The following is a 22,793-nucleotide window of genomic DNA, read 5'->3' as shown; positions in this document are numbered from 1 at the left end:
GCATACTATCCAGCCAATCAGAATAGATTATTCACACAGACCATGGTATAAATGCTTTAATTCTAGTTGGTGCACCAGGAACCATTTCAGGTTTCAGAGGCTCAAAAGTCAGATTTATACTTCATCGCATTACCTTTTTGACAAGTATCGTGTGACAATAATGAAAGTGTCGCATGACATTTAGCATTTATACTTCCGCGAAGGTCTGTGATGAGGGTCCCGTTGTCTCTATGGTAATAAGATAATAAACTGCTGATATCTACATTTTTGAAAACATGACGGCGCCTGATGTATCCTATCCATGACAATGAAATTCAGCGTTACATCTGGCTGTCCAATCAATGCTGTATGACAAAGTATGACTGTGTGTATGGAGCCACTTCACGTTGGGCTCGGGACTGGAAGGGCTAAGGGGTGGAATTCGCTCAGCAGTGCCGCGATGGCCCCGGTTTGGGATTCGAACCCACAGCCCCCCTCACCTTGCTGCCGCAGTTGGCGGTGAGCAGGTGGTCAGAGGGTCGCAGCAGGCGACAGGCACAGGCGATGTTGACTGCTGTTTCCTGCTTATCGCCCGTCAGGATCCATACGCGAATCCCAGCCTGCCGCAGAGCTTCTATGGTCTCCGGCACTTCTTCCTGCAGCCGGTCCACGATGCCCGTCGCCCCTGGAGACACAGGCGTAGGGGTTTTGGTTATGTTTAGTTTAGTAATACTGTCAGGTGAGGTATTCTCCTGCCAATGCCCATGCATGATCGATCCCCTGCCCTGGGTGTGTCGAAATGGCCCTGAGCAAGACACCTAAACCCCAATTGCTCCAGGCGAGCTGATTGGTTTTTGTAAAATTCATGAGTGTGTGTGTGTGTGTGCAAGTTGTATTTGCATCAATTGTAAAATGCTTTGGTTAAAACCTTAAAGAGTTGACTGACAGAAATGGGAGTTTCCAAATTAAACTGGACAGCAGACACAGGATTTTTAATATGGACAGAATTATGAGCCTTTTGTAATCCATTGTCTACATGCCATTACTGCCAGAAAAGTGTTGTGATGCCCAAGCAGAGTTCATAGTTAATAAGTTGAGCCAGAATGAACTGTTATGAAGTTCAGCCATCCATGCACTGCTACCAGCAGGTGACACAGCAGTCTCTAAGTTACTGTCAATGATTGTATGAGTGTCTGCCACCACCCAAATTGAATAGCCCTGTTTCCCAACAAACGCTGGCTCTGTGTCTGAGTGTACCAGTGGAACACTGTTCTCTGACCCCACTGTCGAGGTTATATTTCAGCCATTTACATTACATTACATTATTGGCATTTGGCAGACGCTCTTATCCAGAGCGACGTACAACAAAGTGCATACCCATAACCAGGGCTAAGTGCGCAGAAAGACCCTATTTTAAACGGACTGGCAGCTTGCTGGCTGACACAGTTCTGGAGGGAAGGCTTTGCCTTTATACCACACTTAAAAAAGAATGGCCGCTCCTTCACAAAAATATAAATAATTTTAAATTAATGTTCTACTGCCTCCGTGCATAGAACCTCACAAGGACAAGTTCCACTGAAATAATGACTGAAATCAAAGGGTGTCTTGATCATTGAAAACCGAAGCGGCGAATGAATGAAACGGCAGGTGAATTTAGCCAGTGTTATTATCTCAGTGTTATCTTAGTCTCTAGGCAGACAGCCCAGCCATTCCAAGGAAGGTTACTGGAATGTTCATGGAATGTTTTTGTTTGCTACACCCACAGACCTTCTAACTGAACGAGACAGTATGTACTAGAACCAGCATGAACTATTTAACAGCATGCTGTATAAACAGCATGCAATATAGCTTTGTGTCCTTTGTGTACCTTAAAGATCTATGAGATCAGGAACGCACTGCACCGTATAACTATATATTGCTACATATTTACCAGGCCTGCATGTGCAATGAAGCCACACCTACATACCTACAAATGAGACCGCACCTAAACACCTGCATATTAGGACTCTCTTGCCTCCATACATATTCTAATGAGCCGATGTCCTCAATCCTCCTGATGATGCCACACCCATAGCGCTGTGCTCTTACCCAATAGCGACAGGCCAGTCTCCAGTCTCTGGGCAGACTCCATCAGTAGCTCCTCCCTGTTCTCAATGCTGGTCTCCGCGAAAACGTGATGCTTCAGCCATGTCTCGTACTCCTCCTCCTCCAAGACCTGGAATCACATGTCCAAAATAAAACACAACAGACCTGCACACTCAGCGTCTCAGAAAGCCTAATGCAGCGATCACGTCATATCGGAATTAACAAAATTAGCACCATCATACTATAATTTAATATTTGCACCAGTTCAGCTCTGCACTTTTTATGATTAATTACAGGGCTACTACAGATTACAATTGGTTTGATGTAGCTGTTGTGATGGTCGTGATGTTAGCAAGAAATCGAGGGAGCTATCATCAACTAGCTGACAAACTTGAGCAGCAGATAGGCTACATGTTTAACGAGTGTCAGTAATTTAGACTAGATATCGGATCCAGCATAATTTCATCCTATTATTTCCCTGTTGTGTGTCAGTGTTCATAGATGGTTCATAGAGTTCTGGGACCATATCAAATCCACCCCAACTAATGTGCAACACCTGAGCACCTTCAGTCAAGGCAACGGAAAATCCTCCCATTGTTCTGCTTTCTCCTGTGAGATGTGCAAAGAAATGAACTGAAATTGTAGGAGAATAGAGTATCAAGGAAGTGAGGCGTACCCTTTTAGCAACGCACAGCGTGCGCAGTCCCTCCCTGGCGTAGGCGTCCAGGTGCCTCTGTGTCTCCCGTCCGATGTCCTCGCACCCGCCGGGGGGCTGGGGGTCACCTGCGTCAGGAAGTACAGATCATGCTGACAGGAAGTCAAAGGAAAGCACACAAGAGCACAAACGCGGTAAACGGCAAAGAGGAAATAAAGAAGAAGAATAAAGGGGAGCCGGGCAGGAAATAGAGGACATGGACAGGAAGTACAGAGGGCAGACAGGAAGTAAAGGGGGGCATACAGGAAATGAAGAGGACACAGAAAAGCAGGAAGCCTAAAAGGAACAGACAGGAAGTGAAGAGGGAGAAGACAGGAAAAGGAAAGGGAGCAGACAGGAAAAGGGAAGGGATCAGACAGGAAGTGACGAGGACAGATCCAGGCTGCGTCAGGCTGATGTTAATGAAGCGACTGCTCCCTGGTTGCCGTAGGGATGACAGGAAGCTTTCAGCGCAGGCGGCGCAGTTATATAAACACAGCACCCAGGGGAGGGATGCTCTGTACACTCCACACAGGAACACCCCTGGCAAGGGAGCGACACTCGGCCTTCTAGTTTCCCCTTCTGTGTTCAGCTGCTGCAGATCCTCTCATCCATCAGGACTCAAACGGCCCCAAGAGTATTCCTCCCCCCTCCCGGCTGCACTGAGCCTGAACAGTTTGACTCTATGCTAGACATCCATTATCAAACTGCAACTCCATCTGTCAGCTTGTACACGGATTAGAATTGAATTAAACACACTGAAGTAAGGCTAGGCTATAACTTCACCACAGCATAACCAGTTCTACATGTAGCCTGAATACTCCAAGCCAAAATAAAGATGTGATATATCATAGTGGGACACTGTTTACCCCTAAACAGCTCTCCTATGAGGGCATATAAGCATCTACAGCAGGGCTGCCCAATGTATTGATCTGAACCCTAGTTTTCCACACTAATTAGCAAAGAGATCTCTAGCTGTTGAATGAGGAGTGCTCTGTTAGGGTTGGAGTGAAAACCTACATGATGGTAGAGCTCCAGGAATAGGGTTGGGCAGCCCTGGGCTACAGGATGCATGGTCAAGAACCACCAGCATGGTTTATGTTATATAAATGATAAATATTTAGAGCGTACATTCCGTACCTTGTTCTGTCTGCATGCAGTGTCTACATGCAAAACAAGAAACTTAGGATGTGGTCACCTAAGTTTGAACAATAAACATCACAGTCTTGACACAAAATGTATGCCACTGATAACACAAGGCCAAAAATAAGGACATATTATGATGACAGGGGAATGAGCCCATCTGGTCGCATGACTAGCCTGCAGTCAATCCAGTGATCATCGGTCACGGCTTCAAGCCTGGGCTTGAATTCCCCCAGGGCCTGTGACTACCTGACCTGGCAAAGCTGCTGGCCACACACCGGTAACTCCCTGTTCTTATGAAAACACCCACAGCACACGAGCACACAGTTTACCCTAAACTGGAGGCCAGTTCATCTTAATTCTGAAGGAACTAAGGAAGTATTTTTCCCACACAGAGAGTAGTCATTGTGAATAGTTTGCCAGGTCATGCTGTGGAGGAACTCCTGGGGAATTTTCAAAACCAGGCTTGATATGGTCCTAGATGTGCTAGATACTGTTTAGCTTTTAGGCAAATAACACAGAAGGTAAACTTGTTATCTCCTGGGATTTTCATGCACAGCTTGCACAGTTGCACAGAATGGTGCGAAAAACAAAAAACATCCAGTCAGCAGCAGTTCTGCGGGCAGAAACACGTTTTTGATGAGAGAGGTCAGAGGAGGAGGGCCAGACTGGTCAAAGGTAACAATAAAGCAAATAACCACACATTACAACAGTGGTATGCATCTCTGAACACACAAAGCATCAAACCTGTAAGTGGGTAGGCTACAGCAGTGGAAGACTCAAAAAAAAAAAAACCTCTAATAAATACCTAATAAAGTGCTCACTGAGTGTATGTTATAAGTTAAGTTTTATGTTATAGGTTTGGTATGCTATGGTAGATTAGATGGGCTGAACAGCTTGTTTTAGTTGTTAAGCGCACACACCTTTAGGAGAAGCGACCAGCTCCATGATGGCGGAATCGGCCCCTTTGGAGTAGACCACCACACGGCCGGAGAGGGGGTGTCGGACCACCACGGACATCCTCTTCCTGGTGGAGTCGAAGGGCAGGACGTGCAGGAGGGGGATGGACAGGCGGCCCAGGCCGGGGAGCTCGGTGACCAGCTGGCTGGAGGTTCGAGAGCGGAGCACACAGCCGTACGCTCGAGCGGCGTGGACCAGCGCCGCCTCGTCAGGGCTCTCCGCCTCGTAGACCGGCCCCTCGTCTGGGCACGCCCCGCCCGCCACACAGTCAGCCATGCCCACTGCAAACTCAGCCCCGCCTCCTAACATCTCAGCCCCGCCTCCTAACATCTCAGCCCCGCCTCCTAACATCTCAGCCCCGCCTCCTGTCAGTTCAGCTCCACCCCCCACCATCCCAGCCCCACCCCCTGTCAGTTCAGCCCCGCCCTCCCCCACCCGTAGCTCCTCCTCTGCAGCACCAGACACTATGGTAGGGGGTGGAGCCTGCGTCCGGCCGAACAGCCTCTGGGCGAATCGGCCGGGGCTCTCGGCTCCTGGATATGGGGCGTTAGCGGCGGCTTGCGGGGAAAAGGAGGAGAATCGCGGGACGGCGAAGCGCTGGAAGAACAGCTTCACGTCCTCCAGAGATTTCAGCGGGCTGCGTGCGATGTCCGGCACCTGCACCTGGGGGGGGGGCAGATATTAAACACATATTAAAAAAGGCAGATCCATTTTCAGTGTGGTATAACTAGAACTGTCAGCCAGCAAGCTGCCAGTCCGTTTAAATGGCTGAAATATAACCGACAGTGGGGTCAGATCTCAGAAACAGAGCCAGAGACTGTTGTGGGGAAACAGGGTTATTAGAGCCGATTTAGACTGTCAGTCCATTCCTCTAGCCTGCCAAACCTCACTGCACTCAACTGACCAATAGGAAAGGAAGAGAAACAAGCTGGCATTTCTGACACGGAATAGCTACTCATTTCAAAGTAATGGCAAAAATTTCCCACATACGCGCAAACACATTCGCTCACACATCACATGGTACTAGGCTGTACGCAACAGGGTTCTCATTTAGCTGATGTATGTGTATTTTGGCAGTTTCGGTTAGTGTGGCGTGGTTGATGTGTGTAATTAGGGTGCGGTTATTACAGTGTGTGTTAACTCAGAGCATGTCGTGTTCGGTGTGTGCGTAATTAGGGTATAGTTCAGTTTGTATGTTAACTCACCGCATGTTGTGATTGGTGTGGTACAGACACTACCACAGTGTTGCACACAGCTAGCGCCAGGAAGAAGTCCACAATGTAGGTGATCTCCAGCGATGCACTACCCCATCCATCCAGCAGGGGAAGCTCCGGGGAGGAGAGACAGTTCAGCTTCTGTAAGAGCAGAGGGTCCGGGAGCACCTCCTTTTCCTGGAGACCCACACACACACACACACAAACACAAACACAAACACACACACACACACACAAACACACACACACACACGCGCACAGACACACACACACACACACACACACACACGCACACACGCGCACACGCGCACACGCGCACACGCGCACACACGCGCACACACGCGCACACACGCGCACACACGCGCACACACACGCACACACGCGCACACACACGCACACACACGCACACACACGCACACACACGCACACACACGCACACACACGCACACACACGCGCACATACGCACAGACACACACACACAGACACACACACACACACACAGACACACACACACGCACACACACGCACACACACGCGCGCACACGCGCGCACACGCGCACACACGCGCACACACGCACACACGCGCACACACGCGCACACACGCGCACACACGCGCACATACACACAGACACAGATACACACACACACACACACACACACACACACACAGGCACAGTTTAAGGTTTTCCCAGTTTGCTTGCTTACAGTACATCAGTAAGCCAGGTCCCCCTCTTTTAAAGGGGGTGATTTTTGTGGTGATTAAATCTCAGTTCAGACCAAAGATTTGCGATGTAAATAGCAGCCACTGACAACTCTTTGTAACATTCGAAAACACGCCACGGATTACGGATTAGACAAGTTACACTACTGCAACATTCTAAACAAATCTTTGGTCTAATCTGGGTTTAAAGGGTGTGATTTTTAGGGTGATTAAATTGGGATTTGTGGATGGTGGTGTTAGAGCGCTGTATGACAGTTGGCAGCTCAGCGCTGGAGCATCGCTGAATCACCGATGGCTGTCTCTCACCATCTTGCTGCTGAAGGCTGCGTGTCGGGGGAGGGGCGAGGCCTGGGGCTCCCCCTGGCTGCTGGCCTCGGGGTCGCAGTGCGAGTCTGCCGAGGAGCTCTGGCAGCTCAGGGACCGCATGCTTGACCGCGACTTGCGCGACCCGGAGCGAAGAACCCCCTCACTCCAGTCCTGCTCCCCGTAGAGCTCCAGCCTCCGTTCTGAGAAAAACAACACAGATTTTCATACAGCGCTGAGATCAACAAAAGAGTGATCCATACTAGACCTGGGATCAAATTTGTTTTGGACTCAACCAGGCACTTATACTATGCTAAGGTCGAACCGTTAGCCAGCAGTACAAGCTAATTAAAGAGACTTCTGTTGAAGACAACAGTAAGTGTGGGAAAGTATCAATTATAGACTTTTACAGAAAACGGAGGCTTCATTAGAATGAGATGGCCTCAGAAGAGGACTGCATTCAATGGCGACAGTTTACAATGTTTTTCAACACTAAATTCATTTCATTCACAGAGCGTTTCCACACTTGAATTTAAGTCACTGATTGGGCAGCCTATGGCCTAGTCGCTAAGGTACTTGACTGGGACCTGGAAGGTTGGTGGTTCAAGCCTCAGTGTAGCCACGATAAGAGACACAATAAGCTGTTATGCCCTTGAGCAAGGCCCTTAACACCACATGGTCCAGGGGGGGGATTGGCCCCTGCTCAGTCACTTTAGATAAGAGCGTCAGCGAAATAACTAATGTAAAGACTAAAAGGTTTGTTTCAAAGGTCGAAACTGTTTGAAAAACAGACACTGCAAGGCTACACGGCTGGAGTGGCGGGGGGCGGGCCTCTCTCGGTGGGTTTACCGTTGTCCTCGTGCGGGTACTCGACGCCCGCGACGGTACAGCGGCGGAACACCATCTTGTTCTCGGTGAGCGTGCCGGTCTTGTCGGAGAAGAGGTACTGGATCTGGCCCAGGTCCTCTGTGATGTTCAGAGCACGGCACTGCACCGGGGCATCCAGAGGCTCGCTGTACAGCTCCACGTCGTTCTGGATGAAGAAGATCTGACCCAGCTTCACGATCTCGATGGACACGTAGAGCGAGATCGGGATCAGAACCTGGGGGGAGGGGGCGGGACAACGGTGGTGCCATTATAATATCAATAACTTTATTTATATAGCACCTTTCTATCACAAAGCACAAGGTGTTGTGATGGGAGAGTGAGACTTAAAGCGGCAGTTCACCAAAAAAATGTAATTATGTTTCCAATTATGTTACCTGGAGTAATATCTATCCATCCAGATAGTATTGCCTAATTTGGTGCATGCGTGCTGTCAATCAGAAAGCGTGTTACCTGCAGGACGATGATCATGGTCCAGAAAATGTAGAAGCCGGCGAGGGCGGGGGAGGTGTCATCAGGGATCATGAAGGGGGGGGGAGGGGTGTTCCTGAGACCACCCAGCCACAGACTGTGTCCTGCAAAAAACACACGATGTGCTATTAAAACCCCACACAACACACTTTTAAAACCCCACACAACACATTTTTAAAACCCCACAACACACTTTTAAAACCCCATGCAACATACTTTTAGAACCACACACGGCTCTTTTAATGCACCTCACAATGTGCTTTTAAAACCCCAACACAGCCCTTTTAGAACCCCACACAAAGTGCTTTTAATACCCTACACAATGCACTTTAAAAAACCCACACAACACACTTTTAGAACTCCACACAACGCTCTTTTAAAACCCCACACAACGTGCTTTTAAAACCCCACAATATGCTTTTGAAACCCCACACAATGAGCTTTTAAAAACCCAGACTACATGCTTTTAAAATCCCACACAACACACAAAATCCCCCACAAAATATAAATAAAGCTACGATTTCTTGTACCCTCCCATGCAGATTTACTATCATATTTAATCTCCTATCAGAAGGCATAAATCTGACACAGAGGCTGGTATGCAGGATCTGAATGCGTCATAATGAACATGAGCAGTTTCCTCAAAATTTATGACCATGATGTTGCAGGTTCAAATCCTTGGTGCTGTGCCTCCTTGGCAGTACTGCCTGTCATTCTGGAACTCAATAGACAATATTCCCCTGTATGCGGTCCAGAGAAGGAAATGGGATTATAAAATTCCTAGGACAATTAACTGCCACACTCAGGTAGTCTGTACCTTGTCTCTGAGAGTGAACCCTGTGTTCTCAATTTGAAACTTTTATTCTAAAGATTTTAGCCAGTTTAACCAAGTGACCAGCTGGCTTTTTAAAAATAAGTCTCTTCTAAAAAGAATAGAACTCATTGTAACGTTAAAAAAAAATGCAATTTCCAGAACTGCAAAATATAGTAACTTCACACAAACTACTGTGCGTAGTGTTGTGCATCTTTACCGAATGTTTTTTTCCCCACAACTTCTTCAGGGACATTTTATGAAATTCTTTCAATCTGACAACATGGGGAGAGGGGGAACTGAAATGCTCTTTGTGCAACACTAATCTTCACTGGCTGTTGTTTCTTCTACACACAGATAAATGCGGAACCTCAACTTCCCCTTAGACAGGAGAGCTGTTCCCTGTCTGTTAGCAGACGCCAGCGTACATGTCCGTTGTGACTTCTGTGGAACCGCAGAGACTGATTAAACTGGTTTATAATAATGAGCCATTCATTCTTTGCAGTTTTTCTGTGTTCAGCAGTGTAAGAGTTAGAGTGTCGTTGCTGTGAGATGGATGGTAACTTAGTCAGTTTGTCATATGGGGTGGGGGGTGAGGGAGGCTAATATTTCAAAGGCTTCTCCCCCCCCATCGCTGTCGAAAACAAACCCTGGGGGGATTTATTTTTGGATGCACCAGGCACGCACTCAGACCCGAACCCAGCTGATTTACACTCAGAGCGTCCACTCAATCACTTTCCCTGGGTTCTGCTATCACTGACACACATCAACCATCTACATTCCACACACTGAGTGCGTGCTTGTATGCACTCTCTCTCCATCTCTCCCTCCCCCTCTCCCTGTCTTTCACTCCCCCACTCTCTTTTATCTTTCACCTCACACAATCTCAAGTTCGCTTATCATTTCACAGCAAAGAAATATGTGAGAAAACATTAAATACTGATGGGAGAACATTAACATGGAATGAAACAGTACTGGAAATTACAACCTGTATCTCAAGTCCAGTTGTCTGGCACTATTGTGGTTTCACGGATGTTATTTAAGGATGTAACGTGTATTTATTCAGAATTCATACTTTGGTTTTTGGTTAGCATAGTTAAATTGTGCTTGTGCTTTAGTGTAGTTGTTGGTTTGGGAATGCTGTTAGACTGGTCTGGAGCTATAGCAGACATATAATCATCTCTTACTGTACGTCACTGTAGCTAGGACTCACTAGGAAGATACAGTGGATACAATTTGGGTGCCCCTGGTCAAAAATCCTTTTACAATTAATATCTAAATGAACAGATGCGACTCATAAATGGCACAAGGTATTTCAAGGTATGCTTTGGATCACTGTCTTGCTGGAATGCCCAACCTCTCTTCAACTTCAAAGAATGGACTGACCTTCAAACAGCCTCAAGAATTTATTCATATTTAGTGGAATCCATTCTTCTTTCCACTCACCAAAGACCCTTTTTTCTCCAAACATACAGTACCTTCTTTGGTGGTGGCCAAAAAGTTCTATTTTGGTTTTGTCAGTCCAAAGCACATTATTCCAAAAGGCTTCAGGCTCAAGGTTTTATTTTGCATACTTCAGAGGCTTAATTTTGTGCTGAGGTTGTTCTTTCTGGCAAGGTCTTTGTTGTTTAAAGTACATTGTATTGTTGTCCTGTGAATAGCTAGACTATTGCTACTCTTTTTTGCAGTAATGTGTGAGTTCTTCTGACAATTTCTCACCAGGTCTCGGGCCATTCTATCTGGAATCTTTCTTGGTCTTCCAGACCTTGATGTGACTTCAACTGTTCCATTTATCTTTCATTTTCTAATAATTTTTCCAACAATCAAAATATGTAGTTTGAAGCATTGAAAGAGTTTTTGCAACCTTCTCCTTCTTGGTGGAAATGAACCATCTTCATTCTGACATCCTTGGACAACTGCTTACAGGAACCCATGGTTGTCAACACCAGACAGAACAGCCACTGCATTTGAATACTTTAGAAGGCATGGAGTTACTTCAAAATAAAAAGTCAGCCTTGGAATTATACTCATCTAACTCATTGAAGCCCTAACGAGGAAATCACCGGGGTCTGGGCCTTAGTAATCATCATTTTAAAAACTAACAAAGAATAATCCAAAAGGGTTCCCAAACTCTTTTATTATAATTCACAAACAGTGAAAAAATAAAAAATAAAATAAAAAATATAAAAATAAAAAATTTAAAATGTGAAAAAAGAGTTCAAGGTTTGCTTTCAATCACGTACAGATTCATTGTAACAGACATTTAAACCAGGGGTGCCAACATTTTTGCACCCCACTGTAAGAGAATGGAATGTCATGTAAAAGGCTAAAATAATTCCAGTGCTTTGGACAATGCGGGTTTAGCCTATGGGAGACAGAGGTTTAAAAACCGGAAAGATTAGGCCAGAGAGTCTTTTGTGTTGTAGTAAAAATATGAGCCACAGGGAAGAACAAGTTTACTCCATGATAATACAACTTCAGGAGCTAACCACAGCCTGATTAGAACATAAAGCCAATAAACAGTCTCTGACAGCAAGCAGCATCCTGTTTATATTATAATGAGTAATAGCTGGCAGTGTATGCACGTATGCTGAGGTTTTCTGTAAGCAGCTTCTGTTTACTGAAACAGGCCTGGAGTAATTACAGAGGGTGTGGGGGTGTGAATTCAGGAGCATACTGAAGACTCACCTCTCCCCCACCTCCCCATACCTCTCTGTCATTTCTAATTAGTGTCGTTCTATTGAAAGTTCCTTGCAATAATGTTATTTACCGATACTCGTTTTATAACTATTGCTAGCTTCATATTTGCCAGGACTGTTTTATTGCTTTTGTTTGTACTGTTTTTGTCTCTCAACAGGTAAATCTAGAGGGGCCAAGGTACGATGTGAGCACTTCTGGCACTTGACTGTACTTCCCTCAGTGCGCTTGTTCCTGCTCATGCATTTTATGTTGTCTGTGCATCGATTCCTGTAACAGAATGTAATGCCTGCCTTTGCAGAGCCAGAGCTGGCCAGTGCCAGGTAATTGGAGAGCGTTTGGGCGTGGCTTAGCGAGATCATTAGAGTGTGTGGGCGTGGCTAGCGGGAGATCTGACCTATAGCAGAGCTCAGACACATGACGAACAGCAGGACGACACTCCAGAGCACGTCCACGTTGAGGCGGCGCTCCAGCTTGCTGCGCTTGTACCGCAGACCGCCATTATTCTTCATCGCCTTCGTCTCGTGGCCTGCGGAGACGAACGCAAAAGCGCGTCAGGGCAAACGCAGGGAGAACACAGCAGGGCAAACAATAACGCTTCAAGGAAAACATAGCAGGGCAAACAATAACGGTGTCAGGGAAAACACGGCAGGGCAAACACAAACGAGTCAGCGAATACAGGGTATTCCTCAATTTAACCTGGTATGACATTTTGTCTATTCCCCTTATTCTATATATTCTTACAGTGACTCATACACATTTAACCAAGTAGACAGGAAGTGAACAGAAGTGACTCAAACTGGAGTCACATATCTAAACCTGGGTCAAATACATAATAGTTTTGGATTTAAATTATTTTCTGTGCTCAACTGATCTTGCCTGGTGCAATTGAGCCAACCAAGAGGACCAGAAGGTGGGGTTTGCACTTTTGAGTATTTCATAGGTTCCAATAGACAAGTTCAGTAAAGTGTAGAAAATTATTTGAATCAAAACAATTAAGTATTTGCCTTAGGTCTGGTTATATCGCTTCCCCTTATTTTTTGAAGTCATACACCACACAGCTTACTGGCTTGTTTGGGGCCAGCAAGGCTATCCAATCAGACAGGAAGTGAATGGAGGCAACTCGATTCTGAATTTGTAAATAATTAATTCAGTAACATAAAATGTCAGAGACTAATGTTTCCCAATTCGTAATATTGACCATGAATGTGAATGCAGTCACCTGGAAGATGGTATTTACATTTACGATGCGGTAATTACACTGTGGGTGAAAGGAGGTTAAATTAAAAAAGATCAGTAGACTTCCTGCAGAAACTGATGAGAAACCCTTGTCCATCAGGTTAAAATGTAATTATTATAAACAAATAATTACCATTAGCAAATAATTATCACTCTTAAAAAATGTCAAGGAGCAATTGTGTGGCTTGTCGAGTTTTTCCCTGAAAAGCCGAAATGTCAGCTGGTAAGTGTAGTACTTCACTGGACTCACCCGCATAAACTACAATTCCCACCACCGTCTCTGTGTTCCGAATGGTACAGCTCCGGAGTAGCAGATTCTCATTGTGCAAACCCACTCGCACCTTATTGGAATGCTCCCTAAAAACACAGCAAATAAGCAGACTTTAAAAATAATTTGAAATCTACATTATTAACTCACATCTAATAAAGGCCACTACCTCCATCACCGTTTGTATTGACGCTTGAAGAACATCATTACCACTACAAACAGACACAAACAGAAACGGATCGTAGATCAGATCTGACATCAGACAGCCTGGCGTTTCCTGAAACGGCCGACCCACATAGGATTCAACATAAAACCGTCTTGTGACAAATCATTCCACACCCAGGCACTGCATGATGCAACAGACATAAATGATAAAATATATGACTGAGATACAACATGATCTGTAAAATATAAACCTTGAGCATAAATGTTAAGTCTGCTGGATAACTGCCCTGTGGTGACACTGCATGCAAGTAAGCAAATAGGAGTCTGCCATACAAAACCTTGTTTAAAAAAATATATATAAAAAAATATACATAGCAGCCCATTTACTTGTGCTATGATTTATGAACATGGGTTCTGAAACAGGTCTATTAGTAATTTAACACGCACACAAAAGAGTGGATGTGAGCTTAAATAAATATCATATTGATATTTATTTTAAAAAACATGAAAAACTATGAAAAATCTATTTTGATTTTGCTAAAAAATAAGGTCATTTTCCTTCATATATCAAAATAGCCAGCCGGAAAATTAAATCAAGCATGAACAGAGAGATCATGTGACTCACATGAAACCACGGAAACGGTTGAGGTCGTTGTTGGGGCCTTCACACTCGATCCTGCTGGTGAACTTTTCTGGGGTCACTTCAGAGCCCTGAGGAACACGAGACACAGGGTACATAAGCACAATAACAACAACAACAACAGCTGCTGCAACTGTACTGCAACAACAAAAAGAGCCATAACAACAACAAACTAGGGCTGTACAATATGAGAAAAATATGCGATATGGGATAACTTTGTTAAAAATTGTGATTACTATATGACTTATGATAAATAAACTAATATTGAAGTGTGCATAGTTCTAAGGGATTTCTTGCTTTAAGTACACTGCTAACATAGACGCCAGCCTATGCCCACTGAATACAATAAATAAATACATTATTTCCAACATGCTTTTTTTGAACAAACTGCACATGAACAGCCAGTCAATTGAACAGAGCAATTTAAATAAATACTATTAATCACAGTTCTGCCTGTCTTTTGCAATGTGTTTATCTTGCATGTTCATATTGCGATGACGTTAAATATACAATATATCCTGCAGCCCTAAAACAAGCAGCAAAAATCTATATAGCGACTTTCCAGGGCCACGGTCACTTGAGAAGGTTAAACATAAGGACAGTGATAAGGACAATATACACAGTAAACAGATCCAAATATACATGAACATACAATCTCATTCTCATTTCCCAGTTCTTGAATGTGAAAATCTTCTAAACTTTGGAACGTGAGGACTGATCAGTGAGAAATGGTTCAGATATTAACATAACTACAGGGTGTGATCTTCAGGAGAAGATGAAGCAGAGGTATCACAGTGGTGTGAAGCCTCTCCTGGTACAGGCAGCTGGGACTGTAGAGCGTAGTGAAACTCAAAAAACCTGAAACTAATCCAACACTGCCCATCCTGTGGCAACGTTAAGCTTAAGGTCACGTAACAGCGGTTTCCTGTGGTTGTCGCTGTGCGTATACTGTGGGGTATCGTGTTCCGTTTACACGGGTTTAGTACACAAGACAAGAAGATAAAAAAATATATATATGGATACTGTAGTTTAGCTTTTTAGGGCAGCACACACAGAATTCATTTCCTGGCAGTGTGTGTGTTCCACTCTCTGTTGTGATTTATGATTACAATATATTTCTGAAAATAAACAGTTTGAAATGATGAAAGGCAAGCAGATAGGATATTGTGACAAGGCCCGAAAAAGCAGCCTGATCTAAATTACGGTAAGAAAAACACAGTACAGCCCCCAAATGTCAGCGCACATACCGATTCAAATTGAGAAAGCAAGTAAATATGAATCACTAATCCTCTGGAGAGTGTTTGACTGGAAGTTACAAATTCACATCCAGTTTGCAAAGACTTGTTCCTGGATTTTACTTTAAAAAACGCTGAATATTGAATTTCAGTGTTTTGCTCCAGTTTCACTTTTGTGTATCCAAAAATTTGCATGGAGTTTGATCGCTTTTTCAGAGGTCAGGGAGTAACATAATTCATAATAAGCAAAAATGGGCTTATTCAATTTGACGGCTGGAAACCAATCTGACGAGCGGCACCTTCCCCCTGTAACCGCTCAAGAGACAGAGCTGCCAGGGTTCATGTTTCCCCAAACACAGGCTGTGGGTCAAAGGTCAGAGGTCACACGCTCACACACCTGCTCGGCCAGGCCTCGGACAACCTGTCTCAGTTTGAGGTTGGTCTCTCCGTCCAGGTTTGACGTCTCGATGTGGCAGACGCCCTCGGGCTCAGAGGAGTAGAGCAGGACCATGTCTGCGGGGATGATCTCGTTGCAGGACAGACGGACAAAGTCGCCCACGCGCACGTCCTTCCAGCGCTGGTCCACGTACCTCTGGTGCTTCCTGCAACGTGCCAGAGCATACATGGGCACATCAGCTCAGGAGGTGAGCGCAGTTGTCTGGCAGTCGGTTTGACCCCCTGCCCTGGGTGTCCCTGAGCAAGACACCTAACCCACAATTGCTACCAACAAGCTGATTTCGCCATTCGCCGTTGTGTGAGTGTGAGTGGGTGAATGAGAGGCATTAATTGCAGTCCATTTACATTTCCAATGTCCAAACAGTCCTGTTTCAGCACGAAACTGCAGTATCCTCACACACATCCATAACTGGTGGTGTAATGACAGTGGCACAGGCCATTTAGGCCTCATATATCGATCGATATCACTACATAAACAGCTGAAGGCTAATACAGCAGAAACCATCAGGTTAGTTGGTACCGACCACAGAGGAGTTTGGGAATATGGGAGGGTAACTTCAGTGTATTCAGATGCACGTCCCCGACCCTGTGACCCCTCCTTTGGGGTGGGAGCTCACACGTGGGCAGGCAGAATCAGGGGCCAACCACAACAACGCCTGCTGCTCACTGGATGTTTTTTGTTTTTCGCTCCATTCTGTGCAAACTTTAGAGACTGTTGTGCGTGAAGATCCCAGGAGATCAGCCGTTTCTGAAATACTCAAACCATCCTGTCTGCCACCAACAATCAAAATCACTTAGATCACATTTCTTCCTTATTTTGACATTTGGTCTGAAAAACAGCTGAACCTCTTGACCACTTCTGCATGCTTTTCCGCATTTAGTTGCTGCCACATGATTGCCAGATTAAATATTTGCACTAACAAGCGGGTGTACAGGTCTACCTAATAAAGTGTATAATACTGAAGAATAATGCATGGCTTATGTGCTATAGATCCCATACAATAACATGACATCTTGTATAGCTGCTGTATACACATTACACAGAGCTATAGGATACGCGCTATAGAATATAATATACTACAGGATAATGTGTACATGCTGTAGATCCCACATACTATTACATGTATAGGAGCATGTTGGGTACCTGCTGTAGACCTCACACAGCAGATTGTTAACGGCTCGGTCGGACTTTAGCCTGCGGAGGTCTTCGTAGAGGTCCTTCATCGCTGTCATGGTCAGGACCCCCACAATGGGAATGACCCCGATGACTGGCTGGAAGGCGTTCACCACGGGCACAAAGTTCAGAGCTGCCAGGAAGATGAAGTAGACGTTGGCGAATCGGTGCAGCTGCTCAAACAGGTTCCGGGGGACGAAGGACAGCACGGTGTACTTGGTGGTGGAGATCTGGTTTTGGGCGTACGAACGCAGCGCCTCCTTCAGCTCCTTGTCATCGGTCAACGAGGAGACGACAGTCCTCCTCTTCCTCCGCCTGCTGTCCCTCACGAAGGGCCACTGCCTCCTCCAGGGCCACGAGATTGCTGTTAGCGCCGACGCCATAGTGACCGGATGGGTCGAACGAGTCGTGAAGCTACAAGCCCGCGTCGGTGGTCTGACTGTACTCCATCGGAGCCCTGCCTGTAATCCAGCTGGCTGCTCCGGCAAGTCCACACGTAATAGGGAGAAATGTCCGAGAGCGTCCAGATAGGCAAACACACTTCCTGATAAGCGTGTCGTAAAGACACAATGACGCAGGCCTGTCCTACCCTCCCCACTTCAAACAAAACCTTGGTCTTCTGAACCGCTGTTATCCAACATGCTTGCTGCATACCTACCCCGGCCCCCTCCTTAGCTTTGAGTGGCAAGTACATTCTTGCATCACAAAGTCAAAGTCCAACGTTTACAACTTCCTGCTGAGCAGGAAGGTTATGACATTTAATCAACATAAAAAGAGATAATCGACTAGTACAGCAAACATTCCTGGATCAAAGACATCTTAAAATAAATAGAAGAAAACATAACTTTCAGGTCTTAATTATCATTGGAACTTTTGATGTGTGTTACTCTACCATTCAAATCAGAAAACGCTCAGAAATAAACAAAGAAAGACAAAATGTTTGACAGCGGTTGCCAGGGGAACGTAATCACTTTGTATTGCAGGTGACTGGCTGAAGCGGGTCCCGAGTGACCCAGGGGGGAAAGGTAACTCACAACTACAGACTGGGCCCAAAAGCCTCAACACAACAGGCCCAAGGTTCGAAAGAGCCACTGGTTCAGAACATGCGTGTACCCTGTTTTTAAGCATGAGAGTGGGTGCAAGGAGAGGGATTTTTGTTGCTAGTAAGTGAGACAAAATGCTTCCAAGTAGTGCAGATCTCATTGAACCTTTATGGAATGGCTGCCCAACCCTACTCTTTGAGATGTACTGTCCTGTAGGTTTTCACTCTAACCCTAACAAAGCACACCTCATTCAATAGGTAGAGCAGGGCTGCACAGCCCTGTTCCTGAAGATCTACCATCCTGTAGGTTTTAATTTAGCAACTGATTCTACTCATGAGCAGCTCAAAGAGATCTCTAGCTGTTGTAATGAGGAGGGCTTTGCTAGGTTTGGATGGTAGATTCTTAGGAACAGGGTTGGGCAGCCCTGCTCTAATTGTTGTTATGAAATTTTCAGGTTGGTAAAAATCAATGGGCTCACCCACTGTAGACCTTGGCAACAAGGCGGTTGATCTTCTTGTCGTAGCGGTAACGGCGGTAGTCCTCCAGCGCGTCTTTGAAGGCGATGACGGTGAGGACTACGAGCAGTGGGATCATGGTGATCTCCTTCTGAAACGCCTCCACCACGGGAACCCAGTTCAGCACCACCAGGAACAGGAAGTACAGGTTCGCCACTCTGAGGATCACATGACATTATTATTCTTTTTTTTCTTTAAAACTGCCCCAAAATGTTCCACTTTACTGGGCTGCCACTAATTAAAAATACGTTTTTGGAGTTGGAAGGATGTGCAGAGTGACTGTGATATTTATGGAGAAAAAAAACCTCAGTATCGATGACCAGATCAAACTGGTGCCACCTCTGCCCTTGCTTCATGTAAACAATTGGGTGCTTGATGTGCACAGACATATCTAAAACAGTCATTACTGTATGTGTGTGGGTATGTGTATACAGATTATATCTGAAGTTCTAACTTGCAGCTATGGAAATCTTATGTTTCTCTGGTTGATCAGTTTACTCAGGCAAACAGTGACTGTTTGACTTAGATAAAGAAGTGAGAATTCCTGCCACGCGCACACACAGGATTTCACCCAATCAGACGCACCCGTTTCCCCACAAGTCACACCTGAGCTGCCCATGACTAAACACAACTGACCTTCATACCTACCATTCTTCCTCTTTAATCAGGAAAATAGAAGACAAATGATGAGTTCAACTAACATAAAAAATGAGTCAGCTGAATATGTGTATTAGCTTGTTTGTGTGTGAACAGAGCACTTGGAGGTCTGAGAATTTTTATTATTACAAGCAGCGCTGGTCTTATGAGAGCAGATCACTCAAAACCAGGGTCACTAACACAAGTGCATACGTACAGGTTTAGGCAACAAACAGTCCAAGCGCCAATTCATCAGGGTCATAACAGAGAGTCCATACATAATGTTTAAACATAAGGTTAGGAGCCACATTAGGGACAAGAGGGATAGAGGGGTCGCAGTGTCATCTTGAACCAGATGGGTTAGGGGCTGTACTTTTAAATGTACTGTAGATAGGGCTAATATACCCAAGTGAAAAGATCAGTTTGACAAACTTAAAATGCTAATCTACTTAACCCTAACCCTAACTTCACCCCATACTAATCCTAACCGTAACCCATCACACTAATCCTAACCCTAACCCTAATCCTAACTTCACCCTATACTAATCCTAACTGTAACCCATCACACTAATCCTAACCCTAACCCTAGCGCGCTCTCCCCACTGAGACTCACCTGTGGAACTGTTCAAACAGGTTCATGGGAATGAAGTTAATGAGGGTATACTTGGTGGTGCGGATGCCGTTGCCCTGGTAACCCTTGGTGATGGCGTGGTACTCGCTGTGGTAGGGGCCGTGTCGGGCGATGACCGTTCGCCTCTTCCCGGAAAACTTGTGCGCGGGAATGTCCGACGGTCCAGACGGGGTTTTAGGGGGAAAGGCCACGGGGGGCGTGTACCATCCACGCCCCGCCTCCGAGGGGAGGAGCCTCCGGCACTGCAGCTGCAACTGGCGCAGTCGCTCCATAGCCCCACCCTGTGGCCGGGGGTACACACTGCACCTACCTGAGAGGGACATGCAAAGACTGCATCAATACCTCCTTAAATTTTACACATCAATAACACCTTCTATTTGGGGACACCATTAGCCCAGGAGGTAAGAGTGGTCAAGACATCTAACCCTCAATAACTCCAGATGATCTGATTGGTTGATTACATGGCAGATTTTTGCAAATGTGTGTGTGAATCGGTGAATGAGAGGCATCAATTGTAAAGCACTTTGGATAAAAGTACTATACAAATGCAGTCAATTTACTATTTAATAATTGTATAAAAACTTATTCCATAGAGGCACAGAAGTTGCATAACAGGTAATAAGGAAAGGCTGAAGAGAAACAAGCCTCAGCCAATCGAAGCCTGTAATGTGTGTGTGCTCAACAATCTCTGCCTATCAGCTCATACCCTGTCTCAAACAGGACAAGCCTGCTGGGCTATAACACTCCCCTTCAGTTGCCATGGCAAACTGAAATAAGAGCACTTCTGATAGGGCATACGGCATGCGACGTGCAGTACACTCTAAGGCTACATCCCATGACAAGGCGAAATATGGCGTATACAGAGTATATTTAACGCCTCACAAACCATTAACCCTTAAGTGACTGCTGCCATTTTTAAAACCCCGCAAATACAGCCGAACAATGGAGCCACTGTTTAAGTGGCAATAATACGTCAGTCAGGATCTGAAACGAACCGAATCAGTTTCTCTGAGGGGGCAGGAAAGAGAAACCATTCTGAAAAGCAGAAATGACAATATGGGCGGCATTTACGAGACAAGGCCAAAAACAACAGGCAGAAGTGTCACATCTCATTATGTTTGGAAAATTCACAACCGATATGAGAGAGAGAGAGAGAGAGAGAGAGTGAGTGAGAGAGAGAGAGAGAATGAAATGTACAGAGACTGTTGTGGCAAATCGGCATCTGCAACTTCACACCAGGGTTAAGCATGCCTGTACAATATGCTGGCCAGAAAGAGAGAGAGAGAGAGAGAGAGAGAGAGAGAGAGAGAGAGAGAGAGAGAGAGAGAGAGAGAGAGAGAGAGAGAAACAGAGGGGGGGGAGACAGAATGAGAGAGGGACATAGGAGAGAGAGAGGGGGACAGAGAAAGAGAAGAATGTTCTAAAAAGTATAATCATAAAACGCTTCACAAAAACTCAAAAAATAAAATAAAAACAACTGAAGGAAAAAGAAACATAAGAAAATAAATAAAAAGTAACTGTCTAGCCACAGAGCAGCTGTCAGTAGGCCATAAACTGCCTGGTCCACACAAGTGACACAGATCAGGGTTCCATTGGTTGTGCAGAGGAAATGGGCGTGGCTCATTTCATTTGTTCCCCTGTAAACCATGGGGCACTTGACTTTTAATTGACCCATAATGGCTACCATTATGTTTATAGCAACTGTGCCAATGCTGTAAAAAGCCCAGTAACTCAAATGCTGCCTTTGAATACCTTTTCCCCCTACTGAGACCAGATAAGGAGACACAACTTAGTATATCAGGCTTCTTACATTTAATGGAACTTCACTGTATTTGTTTTACTTTTTCAATTTCATTTCTGGCTCATACATCGTGCGCGCTTATTTAGAGTGACTACAGGCTAGTTATCACAGAATGTTCATTAATGCTCTTTTGATGCCCAACACAGAATGTGGTCCGTCGTCCTGAGCATAAAGTATAAACACACTCCAGTCTCCCAGATTTGTCTCAAGAGACTTGTGAAGGGTCAGCGTCAAATAAGGGATTCCAGTTTAAAATAAAATGAAATAAAATTGGTTAAAAATGCAAATAAAACCCGTTTTTTTACCTTCATTAGAATTATATTTATTTGTAAAATATAATTTTCAGCCAATCTAATTTATCCATCCATTTTAATTTAGAATCATACCACAAATGTCATGCGGCGTAACATAATTTTATTTAAACTCTTAATTGGCTCAATTGCACAAGGCAAGATCAACAGAGCACCGAAAAGTATTTGAATCTAATACAATTACGTATTTGACCCAGGTCTGATACTAGTATGCTTATACAGGGGCACCAGGCTCAAGGACTGGAGGGCCGCAGCGTCTGCTGGTTTCTTGGAATGTTCTACCATTTTTACACAGATAATTTAAAGGTACAATAGGTAATTTCGGACTTCTAACGGTCAAGAGAGGAAGAGCACCCACAAACACCTTCAAACCACAACAATGTTTATCCCTCCCCCTTCTCAGTAAACGCGCTGACGTTGAAACGCCATTGGCTGTGGCAATTAGAACCAATTTTCAACCAATGAACTTGAATTATTGTACAGTTATACAATGTTTTGGTACAGAGTGTCGGGCCGTCAACTGTATATTTTGAAACCATAAACTACGACTATAAACACAGGCAGAGGGTGAGTCAACATGTCAGTCAGCCCTTTTCAATGATTGGAAGGGATTTAGAATGGTCTCGTAACAATGTTTTAACACAAAAATCTTACCTATTGTACCTTTAAGTCACCAGTAGGCTGTTAACGTGACACAGACCTTGTTATAGGGCCT

The 22,793-nt window shown here is 45.1% G+C and overlaps 2 protein-coding genes across 2 annotated transcripts in view; both read right to left on the bottom strand.

The window, feature by feature from the left end:
• atp10d (ATPase phospholipid transporting 10D) overlaps positions 1 to 22,793 on the bottom strand; it is a 31,931-nt gene that overhangs the window by 7,841 nt on the left and 1,297 nt on the right. Inside the window, exons 2-15 of the mRNA XM_061246885.1 lie at positions 19,949 to 20,276; positions 18,663 to 18,857; positions 15,909 to 16,113; positions 14,262 to 14,347; positions 13,454 to 13,560; positions 12,362 to 12,493; positions 8,439 to 8,560; positions 7,950 to 8,202; positions 7,104 to 7,303; positions 6,067 to 6,252; positions 4,825 to 5,524; positions 2,741 to 2,847; positions 2,068 to 2,194; positions 480 to 664 (exon numbers count right to left, since the gene is read on the bottom strand). Of these exons, the coding sequence (XP_061102869.1) occupies positions 480 to 664; positions 2,068 to 2,194; positions 2,741 to 2,847; positions 4,825 to 5,524; positions 6,067 to 6,252; positions 7,104 to 7,303; positions 7,950 to 8,202; positions 8,439 to 8,560; positions 12,362 to 12,493; positions 13,454 to 13,560; positions 14,262 to 14,347; positions 15,909 to 16,113; positions 18,663 to 18,857; positions 19,949 to 20,238 (2,895 nt within the window). The 5' untranslated portion in view covers positions 20,239 to 20,276. The remainder of the gene's footprint in view (positions 1 to 479; positions 665 to 2,067; positions 2,195 to 2,740; positions 2,848 to 4,824; positions 5,525 to 6,066; positions 6,253 to 7,103; positions 7,304 to 7,949; positions 8,203 to 8,438; positions 8,561 to 12,361; positions 12,494 to 13,453; positions 13,561 to 14,261; positions 14,348 to 15,908; positions 16,114 to 18,662; positions 18,858 to 19,948; positions 20,277 to 22,793) is intronic.
• On the bottom strand, positions 16,142 to 18,560 carry LOC133130317 (phospholipid-transporting ATPase VA-like). Its single transcript, XM_061244806.1, has one exon. It carries the CDS (start codon positions 17,522 to 17,524, stop codon positions 17,045 to 17,047), a length of 480 nt encoding a protein of 159 aa, XP_061100790.1. The 5' UTR covers positions 17,525 to 18,560; the 3' UTR covers positions 16,142 to 17,044.

The sequence above is a fragment of the Conger conger genome, chromosome 6, assembly GCF_963514075.1.
Source record: "Conger conger chromosome 6, fConCon1.1, whole genome shotgun sequence".
Lineage (NCBI taxonomy): Eukaryota > Metazoa > Chordata > Actinopteri > Anguilliformes > Congridae > Conger > Conger conger.
Note: the sequence above shows the minus strand (reverse complement) of the source record. Positions and strands in the feature narration are given on the sequence as shown.

Bases quoted from the DNA above. Each gene is read 5' to 3' on its own strand.
- LOC133130317 (XM_061244806.1), bottom strand. From the start codon at position 17,524: ATGGCGTCGGCGCTAACAGCAATCTCGTGGCCCTGGAGGAGGCAGTGG.